General features: G+C 37.0%; 1 protein-coding gene across 3 annotated transcripts in view; it reads right to left on the bottom strand.

The window, feature by feature from the left end:
* The window catches only part of LOC121653618 (adhesion G-protein coupled receptor D2), an 89672-nt gene that overhangs the window by 31846 nt on the left and 34181 nt on the right, over nt 1-23645 (bottom strand). For all 3 annotated transcript variants that reach the window (XM_042007207.1, XM_042007208.1, XM_042007209.1), the window contains 3 exons: nt 18057-18098; nt 12707-12760; nt 10013-10157 (listed from right to left, as the gene is read on the bottom strand). In XM_042007207.1, coding sequence (XP_041863141.1) covers nt 10013-10157; nt 12707-12760; nt 18057-18098 — 241 coding nt within the window. The remainder of the gene's footprint in view (nt 1-10012; nt 10158-12706; nt 12761-18056; nt 18099-23645) is intronic.

Here is a 23645-nt window from a genome sequence, read left to right as displayed (position 1 = left end):
ATCTGTCAGACAAACACCATTCTGGAGTGGAGGGAGGGCTAAGTCTGCTGCTAACTAACTATGGAAAAAAATCCCGATTTTCAAAATGTTATTAATCTCCAGAAATGGAAAAGTCGATTTATCGATTTTATCGATTAATCGCCCAGCCCTAATAAAACGTTTGTCAGTGAACGAGTTCTTGGTACACCAATTGGTGCACACGTCAGAACTCGGCTAACCATAGACATACATAGCTGGATGCTGCATTGGTCACCTCTACACACGTCAACAGCCCCGCCATATTGGTCCTGGCCCAATCAATTTTCCATCCATTATCTATACTGCTTTGTCCATTAAGGGTCGCAGGGAAGCTGGAGTCTAACCCAGCATTTAGCAGGCGAGAGGCAGGCTACACTCTGGACAGATCACCAGTCCATTGCAGGGCCAACACAGAGAGACAAACAATCATTCACACTCACTCTTACGGAGAATTTAGAGTGACAAATTAACCTAACATACATGTCTTTGGACGTATCTGGAGAGAACCCACGCATACACGGGGAGAACATGCAAAGTTATCAATTTTCAATAGGACTAAACAGAAGAAAGACATCTGGATCCTTGGCAGTTTGGGGCCAAACAAACCGGAACACTCTTGTATCACAATCGTCAGGAATGACTTTTTATAGTAAGAATGAACAACAGGTTTTGTTTTATTTTTTTTCATTTTAGGGCACTAGTTAGTCATATAATGTTTTTATTCTAGCTGAAATTGTTGATTATATACAAGAGTCTTTAGTCAAACTTTAGAAATAATCTGACAGCATCTGAATGATCCTGGAACATTTTCAGTACCACAAGGTTTAATATAATAATATTTAATAACATTTACTACTATTGGAGAATGGAAGTGATGGTGGGTGGGGTGTCCACTGTTGCAATGTATTTCTTAAGAACTGTAATAAGTGGTCATTGTATGTTAGCTTTCATAATATGATGTTTCAAATTAACCAGGGGTTTCAAACAAAATACTGTGTATAATCTCATTCTGTTTTCATTTAACAAAATAATGATGAAATTGATCTACTTATAGATGCATTAATGTACAACAAATTAGGTTTTTACTACTTTATATAGGTATGCCTTCTAAACCAGAGGATTATAATAGAAATACTTAAACAGGAAAACAAAAAAAACAAAAACAAAACAAAAAAATAAACAAACAAACAAAAAAAAAAAAGAAAAACATCCACCATATCAACTCGTGACAAACATCTGGTTTTACCTTCCCTTTGAGAATAATTTGCACCATCCATCACATGTTTAATTTGATTTAATCCCAATAAACAATCTATTAATCATATGTTATGATTATTGATTACTGATGACAGGGCCAGCACAGAGACCATGACACCACCATCTAATGCAACGCTTAATCTTAGTCTATTGCTATACCTATCGATTTAGATTAAGTTTACTTTGTAATAGTTGACTTTGTCATGCCTCGCCTATCTTCCACAAACCCATGGTCTAAAATTTGCACATACACAAAGTGAGTCAACCACAAGCATTCAGTTTCAATTGTTGCAAGCATGTTGTTCCACAATGGAATATTTCTTTTCTTTTTTTCCCCTTCTTTTTATTTAAACAGAGAATCCTGTTGCATGTCACTGAACTGAGCTAAACATGCTTGACATGTGATGGTGTGTGGATAGAGAAAAATAAATGAGAATCAACCCTATGGTTGTGTCAGCAAAGATCTGTGTGTAATCTGCAGAAGATGCATGCTATAGACCACCACAATGTTTTTTATCTGCAAGGCCCCTAATTGCAAGCGGTGGTGAGAAACACATGTGAGGAAGAGAGGACGGGTGTCAGATGTCAGCAGTGTGTAGGGCATATGGTTCCTACAAGATGGATTTTCTAAACTGGAAATGACATGAGGAATCAGGTTTGATACAACGTTACTGTGTGGACAGTGTCCATATAGTATTGCACAATAACTTTTTTTTAATTACAATCACCTGGTAAACAGGTGACAAAAATGGCTACAAATGCAAAAAAACAGCTCACCAGTCTGTCTCTACATCCAGGTCCCTGTAAGTGCTAAAAGAGTGAAATCACAAAAATCCAAAAGACAAAAAAATAACTGTGTCCAACAGTTAAAACTGTATTATATTCTAAACATCATGGACAAGTAAATTTGACAGACTGGATGTGTATTTCTATTACAACGGGAACAAAACAATAATGTGCTGTTCATTCAAAAACTTTTCAATATAAAACAGACAGGAAACCTCTGTGACCTTTGGGGCTTAAGATGAACCATACAAGAGATGTAAATGTTTGGTTGTCTTTGCTTGCTGAGTAAGAGGCTTTAACAAAGCAAGAAATTACATGAGGTAAGAGTTGTGACCTAGCATATTATTACTGTTTAAAAAGGCTTGCAACCTTCAACTCGGCCACATACACACAAATGGCTACACAACCCTTTCAATTCAAATCCCTCCCACACTTCACATCCCGCTCCTCTTCATGCACTTGTCCTTCTCCTGTGTTCACAGCAAATACATGCTTTACTTTGTTCAGAATCCCCATAAGTACCCTGAACATAACTCAGTGTCTGTTGTGGACAAAAGGTGAAAAGGTAGGCATACATTTATGCACATACATAGATATATACATATATTTTTGAGGTTTGTTCTTTATGGCAGAACCACGTACTTTAGCAGATGTGAAGGCCAAGGTACACAAGAAGGTATTGCATTAAAAATTAAACCACATTTTCAAAAATTATATGACTTATTTTTAGCTGAAGATGATAAAAAAGGATAAATCTATTACAATTCTTTCCAAAGTCTGGACTCGTGCTACATTTTACTCTTAACTGTAAAATTATTATGAATGCTTCAATTAAACATAAAAACTTTAAATTTGCCCATCTCTTCCTGACAGTAGAATGTGTTATTAAAAGGGTCAGTTTTTTAAAAAAAAAAAAAGTACCATAAAATACTTATGTTAAGGCTGGTTATTATGATTAGTGTAATGGCTTTACATATTCCTCTGCTGCATATTATCATAATGGTATTAAATGAATTGGTACTGTGTAAGTAACTGGCTATCTTCAACAGCAATAGTGCCTAATCATACAAAGCCAGTTGCATCTGTATGTTGCAACACTGACAGGAGAAGTAAAAAAATAGGCTATATAATATGATTGATAATTTCTGCATTTGTATTCCATCAGACACTGTTTTTGCTGCTCCATTAGATGTGTCTGTCTGAACTGGTGGTTCAACATTAACTTGTACCATAGGGACTGATTTAACAACTGTGTGCAGAGTGATTGAAAGAGAAGGATAACAATGAATTTCATGCAAATCACCTGCAAAGGGAAATACTGTAAATCAGTCTGAGAGGTGCTCAGAGCAGCAATAAGGAGCAATAACACACAGCACACGTGTAATGATTCACATTTGGAAAGTACAAGTTACAAACCATTACCTACACTGTATTTAGGAATATTATGTTGGTCTTTTTCAGTATCAGTAAACAAACCAAAAAATGTTTTTTATAAAAGGTACCACCAATCTTTTCCACAATAAAATGAGACTTTTTAGAGTGAATCATGGGTCAGGGTGTTGAACTGAAGCCACGGTGTCTGGTTAGTGTTAAAAGTTTAACAGGAGATTTTTTATGTCTGATTTAACTCAAAAGACCAGCCACTACTCTGTGTTTCAAAATACCTTCCAGTGACGCCTTGCAGAAACACCGTTGAAGGAACAGCTGGGAAACATACTCCTATGTTGATGCAATCACAAATGATCACCCCCCTTTACTTACAACACATTGTGCTTATATGGAAAAATAGAATAACATAAAGTTATACAACCATAAACAAGTAAAAAAAAAAAAATTAAAAAAAAGAAGAGGCTATTCATATTTCATGACATCAAAGATAGACAAAACATTCTTGTAAAAATCATCATCATAATAATTCATCTCAGTGACGTGCCGTGACATTCATGGCTGATGAAGAACTGATTCCTTTGGAGTCAGATTTACAGTTGTAGGAACTCAATATTTATTCAACTGGCAGCATATTGACCACTGGAAAAGTTTTATATCTCATCAGCATTCTTCTCTCTCGCTCACACATCAATGCAAACATACACAGGAACATTTTGGCCTAAACAGAACATTTCTTTTATAGCAGCAACAGATAATGAGTAAAGCAAATTTGCTACCTTCATGTATTCTAAACAATTCATATTCATACAAAACAACGTAATGCTGTCGCTGCTGTTTTTCACATCCCGCTGGGACAACTGGAACATAAAAACACCTATACGAGGCTGCTTTTCATCGATTTCAGTTTGGCCTTTAATACCAATCTGCCAAATATACTCACGTTGAAACTGAGCAACCTTGGACTGAGCAGCTCACTATGCAGCTGGATAAGGGACTTATCTAACCACTCTCAGTGTGTGAAAGCAGGCGAGCACATCTCACCCACCATCAACATCAATACCGGTGCTCCCCAGGGGTGTGTACTAAGTCCACTACTGTATACCCTCTACACACACGACTGTTTTACCTTCCTCCTCACTAACCACATCAAATTTGGAGATGGCACAACTGTGCTTGGACTTATAACAGATAACATGACACTGCATACAGGCAGGAGGTGGACCTTCTGTGGAGTGATGCAAGGAACAAAACCTGGCCTTGAACATCAAAAAGACAAAAGAAAGGATTGTGGACTTCCACAAATCATGCACCACTGTTTATCGATGTCAGTGGAGTCTTTATATTCCTATGTATATATATTTATATATATATATATATATATATATATATATATATATATATATATGTATATACTTTGTAAAGCTGAAATATCTCCCCTCATCACTGCGTGTCAGACTGATCTATGAGCAGTGAGTGAACCACACTGCTGCGACGCCACGCTGCACCTTTTTCACACACATGGGGACACCGGCCCAAAAGTAATGCGGCCCACTGGGAATCCTTCCAAACCTCTCGATTAGCCGGCATTGCTCTTGATGTGTATTTTGTCATATAAGGTAGTATATAGACCGACTCTATTTGTGCAATGTGCCTGCGCATTACAGGGGTTATTACGGTAGACCAGGAAGTGGGGGCTTTGTACTGATGTCATAGGCTACATGTGTGTGTTCTGCTTACATGTGGGGAGCAGCGAAACAATAAATGAGGAAGTGCTCTGAGCTATTATTTCTCCATTTGACTTATTTACATATTTCAGCACGAGGTTTAGCAAGAGTGTGAGAAGCCACGTAAATGCGCGAGTCTCACGGCCAATGCGTGTTGTCAGCCCTGCAAAAATGCGGCATACCAGCTCACACAGGTGCTTCACCACGGTCTTGTGCTGCAACATGCTGCTGTCAAGTATGACACTAGAGAGATCACTCTACAAGAAAAAAAGAGCGTTCAGTCGAAATACTCCATAGTGAAACCTATTGTCATACACAGTCTATGGTAAAGTAAGGGGGGGGGACTAATGAAAATTATCGTGGTCAGCAAACTTATCGCGCTCATTTTTATTGATTATTGTGACAGGCCTAACTGTCACACACATTAAAAACATTACACAGACTGTATTAAGTCATGGTGCATAATGAATCTTTCTGTAAACTTGGTTTTGGCGACATGCTCAGAAACAGAAAGTGGAACGTGGAACACAACCCAGTGTGTATTCAGAGGTGAGTCTCAGCTCGCCGCTAACTCATCTCAGGTTTATGCCTTTTATTTTATCAGGAAATGTGTGAATTCAGCAATTTGACTTAAGAAAATGTTAATGATCAGAGTCATAAAGAAGATACTTTTTAAACACAGAAGAATGGATAAATATTAGAATAGTATTATGTGATAATAATATATATTTTTTTTTATTGTGCATGACAGCTGCCTCTCCTATTGTGCTTGCCTCCCCTGAACGCACGTCACTTATTCAACTTCAAGTTCAGTAAAGCTCCTGAACCAGTTATTGGTTTACTCTAACATTATGTAAGGATCAATGTTATTCTCTAAAATCTGATCATTAACTAGCGAATGAAAGGTGACCAAGTATATCAGTACAGATATCTTGCACTACATAAACCAACAACACATAAGTACAAGCATGGCGACAGTATACACATTCCCACTACTCATTATTATGACAGTTTTGGAACAGCACTTGTCTGGAAAGATATTGGGAATTTGTCTTTGTTAAATTGTCTTTTAAACCATTGCCTTCTTTTGTGATGTGATCATTTTTTGTAGTGGTACAGTACTACCAAACCACTATTGAGCTCTAAAATTTCCACTGAAAAGCAGAGAGCATAAAGAAAAGGCTAACATTTGAGGGACTAAGCTGCTCAAAGAAAATGGCATATTTCCAATTCTTAGACAAATGTTTCTAAATACAAACGTACAGGTGCTGCCCTCTTCATGAGACAAAGTAAATCAAAAGGCAACTAAAGAAACAACTAATTCATTCACATTTTTTATCTAAATTACAGTAATATCACATAATAGGAGACGTTCATAGTTCATTCATTGGTTGAACTTTGTGAGGTGAAAGACAATCAAAGAAAACAAATCAAGTATGTTATGACCTATTATGTTAAAATCCAGTTATCTAATACCTATTGATTAAAGCAGGCAAAGTCAATTAAAGATACTGTACTCTTTTAAATATTAACTGTTACCAAAGCACAAAGTCATTTTTTAAACCCAGTCTTAAATATGGAAAAAGAAATGGCTTAATTTAAATATCAACTATTATGTTTATCCCTGATTTCAACCAACTTGTACGACAAAAAACAGTTGCGAAATGTTTTTGATGGCTGTTGATTAGTCCCACACTTCAACTTGGAAGGATTTCAGCAAATTTCCAAGTCAAAGTAACAACACTAGGGTGCTGGTCGGTTCCTACACATGAACTGCACTTTAACTTGCCCATTCAAAAGCATTTTCATTATTCTTCTTTACTCATTTTTCAGTAGAACATCTCATCTTTAAGTTGTCTTGATTTATCATCTAACGTGTCTTAATATTTAGTTGTGAGACAGATGACTTCTTATCTTATTTGCAGGACAAGTTCAAGCCATCGTGCCAACACGGACACAGATGGGAAAATGTTCTTTTGCTGGAACGCTATGTTCTCCTTTCTCAAAACATAACTGGTTAAATTTATATCAAAATTATACCATCTTCACCATTTCACAGCTTTCGCCTTCACATATTTTGCAACTCATATGTAATACTGACTCATTTTTCCTCAAAAACTGAATAAATGAGTATAATAATGTGTTGTATCGATTTAACAGGGTTTTCTTTGTCTACTTCGTCATACATGTTAATCTCAGCAAAAAGAACAGACGATAGTGCAAATTATGTATGTTTCTGTAATACTGTTCCATGTTCAATTTTCATATATTTTTCATTAATGGATATCCACTCTAATAGTTTCCAGGTTTTAAAGGGTGCTAGAAACACAGTTAATGACGGTATGACTAAAACTAAATGTACAATTCTTCCAAAGGTAGCAGGTATTAATATAAGTAGGACAATAACACCCCCACTGAAATAATGTACTACATTCCAGGCTGCCAGAATAACGGTCAGTCAGTCAGACAGTCATGATTTTTCCCAGGACAAACCGACCCCGTGTTCATTAGAAGGATCAAAAAATTCTGTACTGTTAGGTAACAGAAGGAGAAATGTTGCTCTGTCGAAACACAGAGAGAGCTGCATTCTAAAAGCTTTTCAAGTAAAGATATCTTGTGAGCCACAGCATGCCCCCAAACATAGGGCAAACAATTCTAAACCACTCAAGTCAGCGTTTTTAAATGCTATGTCTACAAAAAAAATGTAACTAATGATATGACAACCCTTAGGATAAACGGACTAAAGACCTGAACACCAGTCTGGACAACTTTGGGCTGGACAAAACCGACAAAGAATAAAGGACCCACTCTGACGTTACTGATTTTGAAGGGTCTGGGCATTTACAAAATTACTGTGTGTGATGAGTTTTCCCGGTTTTGACACCTGCCCTGTCAGGAGATTCAGTCAATGAGCTTGACACTAGCTTAAATGCTAACATGTTAAACATTATCTATGGAAGGAAAAAGTCCCCATAGAGAAATTCTACACAGGCTAAAAATTAAAAAAAAAAGAGAGTGTCGGAAAACCGAGCGTAGGTGCAGATAAACAAATTTACAGATTCATTATAACATCGACAAAAAGAAACTTCACTCATTTAATTAACAACTGAGGAATGCAAGGAAGTCCTATTTTTCTGACATTATTACCAGAAACTGGTAATAATAACAAGTTCAAGATATATACTTTGTTCACCGAAAACTATTTTAAACACCATGACCGAGTTTTATCCCATTAATAGCAAAGATCTGGGGGACATCTTACATCGTCTAAACTACTACTCTCGCTGTTTGGACATCCTGCCCACAGTTTTTTTCATAATGTCAAATGTCTCAAAGACTCTGAAGCAGATCTGTTACAGATATTGAACTTGTCTTTAATTTTAGCCATCTTCCCAGTGCCACTGAAAACAGCTGTATTTCAACCTCTGCTAATAAGGGACAATCTAGACAAGACACAAATTAACTTTAGGCCGATCTCAAAGCTTTCATTTTTAAGTAAGATCACTAAAAAAAGACCCTTTTTCACCAGCTAAATGACTGTTTAACACAAAATTACTGCTATAATGTCTTCTAGTCAGGTTTTAGACAGTACCACTGCACTGTTTCTGACCGAAATGACTAATGACATATGTTTGCATACAAACAATGTAAAATATTAGTCTTAGTTTTACTAGACCTCAGTGCTGCATTTGATGCAGTTGATGACAATATATTGCTCAAACAACTGCAGAACTTAGTGGGCCTCTCTGGCACTGCACTACACTGGTTCAAAACCTACTCAGAGAACAAGAAGTACTGAGTACTTTGTGTCAATAGGTAACTTTACATCTGAGCAGACAAGAATTACATGTGGAGTTCCCCAAGGTTCCATCCTGGGGCCTCATTTGTTTAACATCTACATGCTCCCACTGGCACAGGTCATAAAGAATAGCTTAGTTACCATTGCTATGCAGATGACACGCAGATATATATTACAATGTCACCAGGAGATCGTGGCCCCTTACAGGCTTGTGGTAAATGCATTGTGGAGATTAATGACTGGATATGCCTAAATTTTCTTCAGTAAAAAAAAAAAAAAAAAAAACTGAGGTGACTGTCTTTGGAGCCAAAGAGAAACAATTAAAGGTTACCACAGAGCTTCATTCTATACACTTAAAAAAAACACCAACCAGGCCAGAAATCTGGGTGAAGTGATGGACTCAGACCTTAACTTTGAAAACACATATTAAGGGAATCATAAAGTCAGCCTGTTTCCACCTTAAGAATCTATCAAGGGTGATAGATCCAATGTCTTAGCTGGACTTGGAAAACCTAGTCCATGAATTTATCTGTAGCAGGCTGGATTATTGTAGCAGTGTCTTTACAGGTCTACCTAAAAGAAATCAATTACACAACTGCAGCTTATTCAGAACTCTGCTGCTCGAGTCCTCGAGCATTCAGCTTCTATGCTCCACATGTCTTCTATGCTCCACTCCCAGAAAGCCCCAGATCAGCTGAAAGACCAATTTTATTTAAATTAAGGTTAAAGACCCACCTGTTCTCTGCTGCATGTCAATGGAGTTCTTGTTTAAAAGTCCAAAGTCTGCAGTTTCGTTGAAACTTGAACTTTTAAAGTTAATCATGTTTCAAATACTGTTTTTATCTAATGTTCTTTCTTCTTCCATTCTCTTTTGTTATATTTGTAAATTATGCTTCTTATTTCCTGCTATGTAATTATGTTTTAATGTCTCTGTAAAGCACTTTGAATCATCCTGTCGTTGAATTGTGCTCAACAAATAAACTGGCCTTGGCTTGGCCTGATATGGCTTATGTTTGTATGATGTGGTCTGGCTGCTCACCCCTGGTTCTCTCATCCTCCATCCCCAGGCCTGGTGAGTTGGTGCATGGGTATGACTCCTCATCCTGGCTTTGAGTTTGTCCAAGTGGGAAACTGACAGGACGAGAGTTGGTAACTGAGCTTGATGGTCGGGAGCTGGCACAATTCTGTAAGAAATCAAATGACACTGTCATCTAGTAAAGTGAACAGGTTCCCTAGTTATTACATGTTGTTTTGTAGTTATCAAATTATCAGCAATGGGATTTGGAATCCTTGTTAATTCTAGATAATACTGTCTTAAATATGTTCCAAGTTTTTTCTTTGATTAATCAAAATTAGTATTAGATATTAAAAACATGTCATGGGCTGTTACTGACTGCTGTGAAGCCATCCCCATAAATTCAATAAAAAGTTTGAGCAGCTAATGTATGAATTCACTTTAGGGAGCTCCTTATTTTTCACACATGGACAGGCATCCAGGCAGATCAAAGTAAATCTACAAGAGAACACAAGAGACAAATACATGCACAGCAAAATGTCACTGTAAGTCCTTCTAGTTGACAGGTCTAGCAACAAAAACAGAAGGCCTTTTTTTTTTTTTTTTTTTAAATCAAGCTAGTCTAGCAAAATGAAACTTTTTTAAATAGACAAAAATATAATCAAATTTTATTCCTATTAATTTCTTCTGAGTCAGACTAGCTCCTACATGTAGCTTTCTATATCTTGTCAAAACTTGAATTAAGATCAACAAAACTAATCCGCTTCCAATTTATATCTATATTTCAGTGGTGTCAGGGGCATGAAGTACTGAGAAGGGGGGTGTTTTTTATTTGGGACCTGCAACTGACAGCTTTATTTCACAAAGCAATCTGGCTGTGTACGTACAAGAGGAAGGTCAGGGTAGGTCAAGAGGTGTGGAGTATCAAACAGGCCAGCAACACTGCTTAACGTGGCCATGTGTGTGTGTGTGTGTGTGTGTTCAAATATAACCATAAGCCCTGGAGAGGCATGAGGCCTACGCCTGTTTGGATAGCTACAAAAAGAGAAAGGTCTAAAACGGGTTAATAGTAGTGTGGAAATAAAAAGGAAATAGTTTATGTTTAGGTTTGGTGGAATTTGTGGAAGATGCATTTTGGATTATTTGTGTCAGGTCACCATATCAAAACTGAATGCAAGCAATGTAAAAGAAGGCATGTCATTTCACACAATTCTTTCCTTTTTTTTTATTTGTGTAAATTTTAGTAAACAGTTGTCACAAAATATGGATATCTCACTGAGAAAATTATAAAATTTACCCTTTTAAAAAAAGGACTTAAATAAGAACTTTAAATCCTTAAATTGAAGTTGCAGTAAATATTTCAATTGGATTAGATCTTTACAGGCATAGAACATATAAATCCCTTTATCTCCAACAAGAGCATTTTGTCTTCAAATGACCCTGTATGCTATAACAATGCCTAATAGTCTCTCACCCAGAAACGCACAATTCCCAATCCTGTGTTTTACAACAAGAGGATATATAGGGGTGTGTGCGGTCATCTAGAGCCAAATGTCTCCTATCTAACCAAAGGACAGGTAGATACAGTATTTCAAGAAGAATTTATGACACAAAACAACATTAGCTAAAAACCGTCAGGCAGCAGTGATGGCTAAAAACCTATTCTGGTAGCGGAACCCGGTGAGATTGGAAAATTGCCACCACAAGAGGGGAGAGGAAGCAGTAAAAATGACGCTAGATGGGGATACCTCAATGATAACATGAGCAGCCAATATATCAGACTGCACATGGTGGCAATCCCCCTCTGCACCCCTCACATGGACACATGAACACATTAACTTTTCTATTTATTTATTTTATTTGTTCCCATCTTTAGTGTCCATCTCTGGATGGAAGGGGTCAAAGGGAAATAAAAGCTGTACAGTGATTTTTAAAAATCAATCTCCTGTTCAGAAATAGCTTCTTGGGTTAGGGTTTTTTTTTAAGTACATATGTGTTGTTCGGGGAAGGGCAGAACAAAGTATTGCTGGCCATTAAGCGTGACACACCAACCTGACGAGAAGCATTTTGTGCGTGTGATTGAGGATGCACTTGCTTGACCGTCTGGGCAACAAAGGGTGGAGTGATGAGTGGGTGTTTGTCATGGTGCTAAGGTTTACAATTGCATGTGTGTGTGTTAGGCTGTGTTTGTGTGTGCTCTACTTTTAAATACTATTAAATTGTGTTGCATAGGCTATAATCTTCCTGTAGATTCACACAAATACTTGCACACAAACACACAAACTCGCAGCATCTCACAGTTTCAGCCAAACAGCAGCGTCCAACAAGGTATAAATACTGGCCTGACACTTTAATGTCAGGGGACGGCTTGTCCTGGATTAGAAACTTGTAACCCACTGCAGAGCTTGACATTGCTGGGATGAAGGTGCTGCAATGGGGAGAGTGAGAAAAGGGGTGGGGGGGGGGGCTATTATAGAGGGCCCATGTTTGATGTATAAGGGCATCTAACACAGACTGTCAACTAGTCAGAGGCTATCAGATGTAGAGTGCTGCTTTGTGGCCAGCTTTCATTGGCACTGCTGAAGCAGTGATTTTTTTTTTTTTTTTCCATGAGAAGCAAGATATGTATAGAAAATTGAATTGGTCACACCAGTGTTTTCAGACACACACACACACACACACATACACACACTCACAACCATTTGGAGTACTACGTACTGAAAAATTAAGCGCTTTTCTTCTCTCCTTCATCCTGTTAACCGTACTCCGAACCTGGAAGAGAGGAAGAAGAAGAGAAAGAGATAAATGTATGTGTAACCGAAGTCAGTGATACTGCTCACAGTGAACTAAAACAAAATATAATTCACAGCAAACATCTGTGAGTATGCGTATAAAGAAAGGGGATAAACTGCAGAAGAGATAGAGCATGATGTGAGGGTTAGTTGCAGATACTGACATGCAGTGGCTGGTACAGTGTATATGTGTGTGTAGGGGTGTTCCAGTATGTCCCAGTGGCTAATGGGACTTGAAAGTGACACATAGAGCTGGCAAACTAAGGAGACGACTTCAGGCTATCATCTGTCAACACAGAGTACCGGGACCAGCAAATGGAGCTATTGGAGGATAAGGAACCGCCCTAGCAGAACAGATTACATTTTTACACTCGACATGAAACAGTGTAGCCTCTACCTTTATTTAACACGTACAAAACCAGACAAAACTCATTAATGTAAGAGACATAAAGTACTGCACACACAATATCAGCATTTAGATTTTCCAAGAAAAATTTATGATTTGCAAATAATATCTAAAAAAAAAATAATGCAGTCTTTTAAGATATGTACTTTTACAATCATGCAACTATTTTTTTTATACTGAATGAATGATCAAATTTAATATTATGCTTACAGAAAAATGCTAATTTGGGCAATTTTTAATTAAAGAACTGATTAATCACTTCAGTCAGTTTTTCAATTATTTTGTTTTAACTGATTAAAATTTTTTAGGGATTTATTTTACTAAAATAATATTTAACCAATTTCAGACAAATAGATGTTTAATGTACAATTATATAAGTATTGTCACACAAAGATTTATAATTCAATTGAGGCAAATAATACTGACTAGAATTTCTTACAAAAAAAAACACTTTCAAAGATTTATATGGGAACTGTGTGGCACAGTTCAATTTCACAGATCCCTCATTCAGAAGCTAAGACATTTAGTTTAGTGAAGTGAAATGGTAAGAAAACAATAGCAATTTTGGGGGAGACATTTATGCCTTGTTATTATTAATTTATTATACACACATATATATATATATGTGTGTATATATATATATATATATATATATATATATATATATATATATATATATATACATACACACACACACACACACACACACACACACACACACACATATATATATATATATATATATATATATATATATATATATACATATATATACATATATATATATACATCTAAAATCATAAAAAAGCCACATTGGAATTTGCCAAACTACATGTTGACAAGCCACAAAGCCTTTGGGAGAATGTCCTATGGACAGATGAGACAAAAATGGAACTTTTTGCCAAGGAACATCAGCTCTATGTTTACAGATGGAAAAATGAAGCATATCAAGAAACAAACACTGTCCCTACTGTGAAACATGGAGGAGGCTTTGTTATGTTCTGGGGCTGCTTTGCTGCATCTGGCACAGGGTGTCTTGAATCTGTGCAGGTACAATGAAATCTCAAGACTATCAAGGGATTCTAGAGAGAAATGTGCTGGCCAGTGTCAGAAAGCTTGGTCTCAGTCGCAGGTCATGGGTCTCGCAACAGGACAATGACCCAAAACACAGCTAAAAACACCCAAGGATGGCTAAGAGGAAAACATTGGACTATTCTAAAGTGGCCTTCTATGAGCCCTGACCTAAATCCTATTGAGCATCTTTGGAAGGAGCTGAAACATGCCGTCTGGAAAAGGCACCCTTCAAACCTGAGACAACTGGAGCAGTTTGCTTATGAGGAGTGGGCCAAAATACCTGCTGAGAGGTGCAGAAGTCTCATTGACAGTTACAGGAATCGTTTGATTGCAGTGATTGCCTCCAAAGGTTGTGCAACAAAATATTAAGTTAAGGATACCATCATTTTTGTCCAGGCCTGTTTCATGAGTTTATTTTTTTAAATAGTTCTGTTGAAGCATGGTTGAAAAACAATGTCTGACTTTCATTGGTTAAATTTCATAGAATTTTTATTTAATATTACTTTTGTCGGATTCAAGTTATTTCTGTGACCATTGTGACTTTTTCTTTCATTAACCAAAGGATACCAACAATTTTGTCCATGTGTGTATGTATGTATGTTTGTTTGTGTGCAGCATTTATTACCGTAAACAAAAGCAGTTAATTTAAAAAGTAAAATCCTGGTGACCTAAAAAAAAAAAAGGCTGCATGCAGGCTGGTGTCTTCCTTGACACACTTCTGCCACTTAGAAGTTCTGCATGTGTGTGTGCGTGTGCATTTTACATGTCCACATTGTCTGCTCTAAACTGTAATTTGTTGGAGCTGGACACTCATCACTACGTGCCCAGCCCACAACATTACTGAATATGCATCATGGCTTATGGCTTTATTAAGTCAAGCGGTGTTATAAATTATGACACCACATCAAACACACACACACATTCTCAGAGATGGCAGTGTATATAGCAGATGGTTTGCATACATACAACTGTTGAAGAGGTAAATAATGAAGAGGGTCCAAGCCATTTGACAGAACAGAATCAACAGAGCCAGCATCGTGTTTCTTAAACCCTCTCATTATTTCCGACATCTTCCTAAAAAGGCCTTCAAAGCAGTACAGACGTTGTATGAGACAACATTGTACAACAACATTTAAAGGGGAAGATAAGACTTTGGGATTTCACTGATATCAAACGCAGCAGGCATGCTGAGGCAATTACATGACACAACTTAATTAATCATTTGACAATGAGGGGAAGGGCATTGTTTTAGATGATCGTTATATATTTAAGAGGTTTTGCGCTCACTCAAGGTTTCAAAATGATGCAAAGCATGGTTCTCCATGTAAATAGCTGCAAAGCGATTAACATATAAAAGCAGAGCACCCGACAACACCTGCCGACATCCTTGGAGTTGATGGAAATAAAAGGTCATCAAAGCATGGGATTACAAGGTGACCACCAAGGAAAAGCTAATTGCAATGAATAATAGGAAGCTTCTGTCAGGTAATTAGCAATTAAAACACTGCATTTTAAGTGTAATTACAGCAGATACAATCTATCCTCTATGACATATTTGTAATTATTCAGCCTGGAAACCAGCCTTATGAATGGAGCATGTTCTCACTTTCAGGCACTAGTTAATTCACCACCTGACTTTTGCATATCAAAGTGAAATTTCTTCCCTCTTAGATTGTAACAGCGAGACTCATTTGTTACAGCAAAGTAACTATTAGCAAAGTTCTTAGTCTGTTTTGCATACCTGGCACATACTATATCACATCTCAGTTATGTGTAAACATAGTGTTGAACTAATGCAAGCAATATTATATATGTAGTTAAGGTGGAGGTAATTATTACCAACCACTAAAGGGTCGTTATATTAAATGATGGAAGACTGAGCAGGGGTCTCTTTCTCCCCCCAGCTTTTAATTGACACTGTGATTAGCAACAAGTATTTAAAAAAAAAAAAAAAAAAGTTTTCATATTTTCCATTTCGGAGAAGGTGAATACGGATGTCAACTGCTCTCTTTTACTGTTAAGATCAAGTATTGAGATCAAGACGCAAAATAACAAACAACAGTGAGAGACAAAAAAAGGAACCCTTTCTAAAGGTGATGAAGGTTAAGAAAAAAAGATGTATAGATGAAAGTAATGGGAATATTATTGATGTTTTTTTCTTTATCTTAACACAAAAGTTTGAACCCTTTGAAAATCATTACATGAACACAAGCTGTACACAAACTAAGAAGACCTCAAGGTCAAGGACAACCTGAGTGTAAGGATATTAATTCCCGAGCACTAAAAAAGCCACTTAAGTAAGAATGCAGTGTTGATTTATTTTACAGTGTGAAGGGTCAGCCTTCCCTGGCTCTGCATTGTCTGTGCACTGTTGTGACTCAGGGACAGCTTTTCATGCTCTGGAGAAGACTTAACCCCTTGACGCCTGATGTTCAAATTTGCGACAAACCACTTGGGCTTTGTTCATTTTCATTCTTTTTATGCAACTGATTTATTGCATTTTTTCATTTGCTTTTTTCACTCATATGTATCTCTTTATTTTTATGTTATTTATTTATTATTTATCTTTATTTATTAATTGGTGTTAATTTATTTAATATTAAATTACACTTTATTTTATTTAATTCTTTTTCTTTTTGCTATTTTCTTCCCAAGTTTGTTTTTGTATTTATTTTTCTTTTATATTATTACAAATAAAATGGTCATATATATCAGATCAGAACTATTCAACAGAGGTTCATTACAACCACAGAGAACATGATGGCTTATTACATTACATTACAGCCATTTAGCAGAAGCTCTTATCCAATGCAACTTACAGTGGTTAGGCAGTAGCATTAAAGGTCTTGCCTAAGGACCCAACTGTAAGGCGTTAATGTTTGGACAGATGCTCTGCCAACTGAGCTATCCAGCCATACTATCAGATCAACTTGCACTGGACTTCACTGATTTTTACTTAGGGTTTTTGTGTAATGTGATAGTAACTTATAATCATACGCCTGCAATTGCATTACATTTTCATGTGAGTCGCAGTTGTTTAAGATTGTGTATTTTTTAACTGTGCAGTAACTGAGATCTTCTTTCTCTTTAAAGTTTAGGTGTCTAAAAATTAGAAATAAAAAAAGTTTTAAAAAAGTGCTGCATTTTAAATGAGTACACAAATCCAGTATCACTTACGCACAGTTTAAGATATCCTCATCTACATAGACTAACAGCCACATTTGATCAAGAGGGATTTTCATGACTTGAGTCTCATCCATTAAATCGTATCCCTCTGTCTCAACCCTCATCCGCTCTCCAACCCCCACATAGCTATGTTGTATTTAAATGGTAATGACACAGCATATCAATGATATTTTCTTACTCCTTCATTGCATATTTTTTGTTGCATATTGTTTTCCTTTTTTGTCCTACTATGGTTATTGCTTGGGGCTCTGTAAAGCCCTGGCCAGCAGCTTTGTCAGGATGCTAAATGGAGGGCCGTGAGTTTAAAAACTTAAAGAGGCAGTGAAATATTAGCCAATGTGGGTGAGGAATGAGTGGCTGAGAACCGCAGCGTGTCAGTGTTAAATGGTTGGACTCGGATGCATATAAGTTAGTCCAAGCATGAAGGGCAGTGGGACGCTTGCGTGGAAACGATGTCCCCTCCCATCCCTCTACTCATCCACAGACACACATTCACACGTAAACACACTCTGTCACACCCCACCCACACAGGATTTAAGCAAGGAGCCCATCAGAAACTTGTCATTTCTCTCATTCACTCCGACAGCCTTGAGACACAATGCAGACTTACCTCTGTGTTGTACACCCCATATATCAGAAAGATGAACAAGCCCTGCAAACACAGACAAAGAAAGAGTGAAAGAAAAAGAGGATGAGAAAGAAGAGGAGGACAAAGTTGTTAATGTTGTTTTCTCTCTTATATATTTGCAGGAAAAAACAAAAAAAAAGTCATGTGGAGCAAGTGTTCAGGTAAAGGAAATAAAGCTGGAATAGACTGTACTAATAATGATGAAAGAAAGAGGACAACTTCTCCAAACTGGGCCACCTTTGTAAGGCTCTGGGTACATCTGTTTTGTCTACAATACCTTTGCTCCCCATACCAGACTGCACTAAGCCATCAAAGGTTCAAACCCAAGGTTCCACACAGCTTTATTAAAACAGAAAACAACAAGTGCTTTATTGAACAGGTCCTTGTGCTCAGTTTGTGCTCTTACACACATTACAATACATATATAGGCTTAAAATTTAACAATCAAAAACACATGTACAAACACACACCAAAGTATTCAATTACATATGCAACAGATAGACAGACAATCACATATGCAACAGACAGACAGATATTAATGAGCATAAAAAGACCGTACAAGAATATATATTAAACACACACAAGCACACACACACACAAACACACATAAGAGAGCAACCCAAGCCAGACAAAACTATCAAGGAAAACCATTGGAGGAAAGCAGAGAGAAAGAGACAGAGCGAAAATAATGAAAAAAATGACACATAAAAGAAGATATTTCATGTTCACAAAACTCACGGCTAGTACCCAGGGTCCAAGAATGCCATGCCCTTGGATACATAAAGGCTGCACTTTTTGGTTACAGAAAAACAGCTATTTTTCATTTAAATCCATTGTGGCATCCGCTGAATGTACAAGCTGTGCATTCGCCTTCGGGCCTGAATGTAATCCTGCAGCCTCAATGGAAACAGTGAGAACAACATCCTCAGAGCACTGATTGAATTGTGCCACTAAAGATGTACTGAGAAAAATGAAAAGGCAGTTAAAATCCCATAAATTTCAAGGCTGATAGGCACAGCAGATGCTTTGATAAGAAAACTGCACATTGATGTGGGTCGAGCTAACAGAAAGACACACGCAAACACGTACACACACCCAAAGTAAAGTTTAAAAAAAAAAAAAGGTACAACTACCCCCTCTCATTGCCAAGTGTTGGTGATGTTATATCTTTAAATGGGGCTAAGGACACATCCTGAAGACGGGCAGACACAACCCGGTCAAAGCATCAATCAAGTTGAGTTTGGAACATCCAATTTTTGCTAGAGGGAGATCTCAATGCATCACCATTGACAACATGATTTGGGAGGCCATCCACAGTGACAGGCCGTCAATGGCTGACGATGACGACCTCTAGTCCAAGCTACTGCCCATTCACCTCCTACTGGCCGCTTTGTCCCAGAGGGATTGAATTGTCCTGTCTGTAGCACTGTCAGGTGACAACTCAGGACATCCATCCTCTTAAAACTGACTATTCTACTGGTCTCTGACATGCCAAAGACAACAGACGTAGCAAGGGATCTGATGCTGTGGTTTCTGAAACTGGCATCCCTGAACTTACTTCTAAAAATTAATAGAAAAATTGACCATATAAAGTTGTTGATTTTACATAGCACAATGTAATTAAATCCCACAATGTTTAGGTCTTATGCCAAAAATAACTGAACGGACGCTTATCTCACCTTCATCTAAATTCTGCTTAATAAGTCACATGACTAATCACAATTCCTTAAGTAATAGCAACAGTCACCTTGAGGGTTGCACAGTATTAGGAAAACATATATGAGATAACATTGTTGAATATTGTCATTATGATTAATCTTTATTTTAAAACCTAAAAATAGAAATAAAAATGTGATTCTTCAAAAATGAATACAAATTTCCTATAGTAGATATTTATCAAAAATTATTAGCTGTGTCTTTTCAAAAGGTCTCGTAACATTTGCGGCTCTAAAAGAGTTTTATTCAGCTGGGCTGAGGAAAACTAGCTCTTTGGACTGAATATATATTTTATATATTTATAAAATAAAATATTTATGACAAAGAAGGATGAAATGTTCAGGATTTACTAACTAAAAGGTAAAAAGTCAGCAGGATGAATTTAAAGCTGTGAAGCTGCTTTCTCCTAAACACAGAGGGAACAATATCTGATGAATGCCAGCCATCAGGTGAACAGACAGAAAGCAGAGTTAGAATGTCACAGCTTCTAGATGGTGAGGAGAGATAAATATTCCCAATATGCACAATAGCTTCCATCAATTTTTTTGCCTATAAATTCTCTAACTCTGCACTGTTAGCTTGACTGTTAAGCTTAACCACATGTGCCTGCACCCGCCGATACCAGGAGTTAAGGGGTTAATATCCGGTTTTGCGGTTGTAATCAGGTCTGTAAATGTAACTATAATTAATACTATTAGTGTGCGAGCTTTCAGACGGGGGAGGGGCCTGCAGACGCGCTGCTCACTGAGAAAAAGTAAATGTGCATTCACGTCAGTTTCCAAAAGTCTCCAATAACACCAGAAAAGTTGCTAGATTTGTCGCTAGTCTCTTTGAAATAGCGGCAAAGTAGTGAAACTGGCAACACTGATAGCTGAGCTCTGACATGTTTCATAATTTAATCGGTAAACCGGGAAACATTCTGCGTTGTTTGGAATGCAAACTGCGATTAATTGTGTTAATGTTTTTAAGGCGCTAAATTTCTTGCAATTCATTATTCATAATTAATATAAAGTTCCACCTTAAATTTTATATATATATATATATATATATATAAATATATATATATATACATATGCATAGAAAGCATATACAAAGTCCACACAAAGAGTAAAAGACAGTGGGTGGTTAATTTGCAACACGTACTCCATTGTATTGCATTAGAATTGCAATTTTCAACTTATTGTTGCAATTTGATTAACATGTTTTTGATCATTTCTCTTATTTGTAATTAATCTTTTGTTGTGCAGTGAACAAAGTGGAGAGAACATACCGGAGAAAAATGATCTATTAAAATCTAATTGAGTTAAAAATAAGTGGTAGCGCAACAATAAAGATGGATTGTTTAAAATGTTAATTCATTGATATTATCACTAAAAACAAACAGACAAGAAAATGGGGCACATTATTTAAATTCAAGTGTTTTTTCTTTAATTATAAAAAGTCCTGTTTCTTTTGAACTCAGTGGAAGATGGTACAAATTTATGCAAAGAATGAACACAGTTGCTTTCAAAGTATTACTATACTGTACATCAAACAGGGGAGCATGAATTAATTTGCATCCTACTAATTAGGGAACAATTGTATGTTTAAAAAGTTAAAGCTAACAAACACTGTTTGACCAAAAACATTATCACCCCTGAGAGATGTGATGCTATGCTGCAAAGCAAAACAGAAAAAAGCACTTGTTTCAATGAGCAAGCTCAGCCTATCTTATCAGACACTGAGAGCTTTGACTGAGAAAGCAGAAGAAAGATCAAAATCAGAGAGGGATTTACTACTCTACTAACTCTAAGTCAAGTCAATTCAGGAAACAGAAGCTGGGGATCTTCTAACTGTGATACTTTTGACTGTTGGCCGGTTGTGATGTTGACAACATCCTTTAGGAAACTTTTCTTTGCTGTCCTTGCAACTCTGGAAAAGCATCAACTCAGCTCATTAAATGTTTATGGCAATCCATTAACCACAAGTTACATTTATATTAAAAGCTTTATTCTACTGTTTAACTCTGTACTTTGTCAGTGATAATCTTAATAAGTCAGGCATGCCTTCCTAAAATGAAAAAGGCTAGATATTTGTAAATACATTTATTCATTCATATTTTCATATCTGTATCTATCTCTACATTATAAGCATTTGATAAAATAATTGGAAATATTTGAAAACTGAAAAGAAATCTTTAAAAAGCTTTAAAATAGCCATAACATAAGAAAGAGAAATTGATTTTAGCACAATGTAGATTTTTTGTAGGCATCTTACATGCCTTTAGTTTTTCTGTGGTACATCTGTGATGTGATAAAGAGTGATGCTACTTGGTCTGAAAAATGTAGCCTAAGTTATTCAGGACTACATGAAAGTAATTTCATCTGAGTTTATAAACAACTAAATGTAACAAGATTTTCATAAAAGTTACAGAAATGGAAAGCTAGTTACCATAACAACACAAACTCGTGTCAATGAGCAAGGCACAAAGGGCCAGACTAATCAGATGGTCTGAAAAACAGCAAGAAAGGGGGTTTCAAGAATGACAACAGACAATAGTGGTTCCCAAAGAGGTTAGCGTAGATGCTGCTACCGCATCAGAACCGATGAGAACAGACTGTGCTATGTGAAAAGAAAAGAAGCTGGTTCATGATGAATGATGAGAGATGGTTTATCCAATTATATGCAGTGTTTTAAGCGGATGCCTTTTTCTGAACACTTTGACAGCGCCTTCTCAGATGAATCTATGGGGCCATCCCCATGATGCCGAATTGCAGTAAAACCGCAAAAGTATTTTAGCAATCCACCCTTTCATCCCCACAAGGCCATAGATTAGCCCCCATGAAACAGATCATGTTTGAAACAAGGTACCAAAGTGGATAGGTTTGAGATCTCTACCGTCTGTGGTACCGTGAGGACAGCGTAGGATGTGACATCAGTGTGATGAACGCGCCAAACACAACAACAATAATGGTGTCCATGACCAACTGTGTAGTGGTGGTGCTCCAGACAGTCCTGGCTTGTGTACAGCTTTAGCATCAAAATGCACGGCTTTTACAACACAGTATTGAGCTACTGTACCAGCAACAGTTGGAGCAAGCAGATATTTCACTATCTGTGCATGCTCTACATCTTGTTCTAGCTCTGGAGAGTTACTCTAATCATTGTAGCACCCCCCATAGCCTTGTATTATGTACCACAGAGTTTCTTGGGGATGTTGAAGCCTTTCTTCTAGTTTTCGTCCCCGTCATTTTCAAACCTGAACCGGCTTTGGTGCCGTGTGGACATAGCCTATGTAATCAAACCATTTTGTGCATCAGATTAAATGGTGTTGATGCAGTGAAACTGAAGGTTAGAAAAAACAAACATAAAAAATTAAATAAATAAAATGTTTCTAGTAGGAACCCAGAGTGGGTAAAGGGCCCATATATAAGGTAATGCTGTACCAAACTGCTTATAGGATATTCAAACTGGGTTCAACACTGGTAACTGGAGTGTACAAAAAAATGCTAACATGATCAAAGCTGACTGTGTGAATATGCCACTGTAAATCTATTCTGTTTAGTTTTTGTTTGTTTTTTCCACTCCCAAAATATACCACAAGGCCTGGAAAAAAATCTGTGAGAGACACTGCATCTGTTTTGTTATATATAACAAACTATATATATATATATATATATATATATATATATATTTATATACCCTGACACTCCAGTTCACAGGATTAGTCCCCACTCCTTTCTGAGTTACAAATGATAACAAATACTCAGTGAACAATACCTTTATATCCCCACCCCTCACTCACCTTTCAGCGCCCCTATTTCCCATCTCCATCAACCTCCCTAATTGTGTAGAGTCAGGGAGCAGAGCCCTGGC

This window comes from Melanotaenia boesemani, chromosome 14, assembly GCF_017639745.1.
Source record: "Melanotaenia boesemani isolate fMelBoe1 chromosome 14, fMelBoe1.pri, whole genome shotgun sequence".
In the NCBI taxonomy this organism is placed as follows: Eukaryota; Metazoa; Chordata; class Actinopteri; order Atheriniformes; family Melanotaeniidae; genus Melanotaenia; species Melanotaenia boesemani.
The sequence above is the reverse complement of the archived record's forward strand: the minus strand, read 5'-3'. Positions and strand labels throughout refer to the sequence as shown.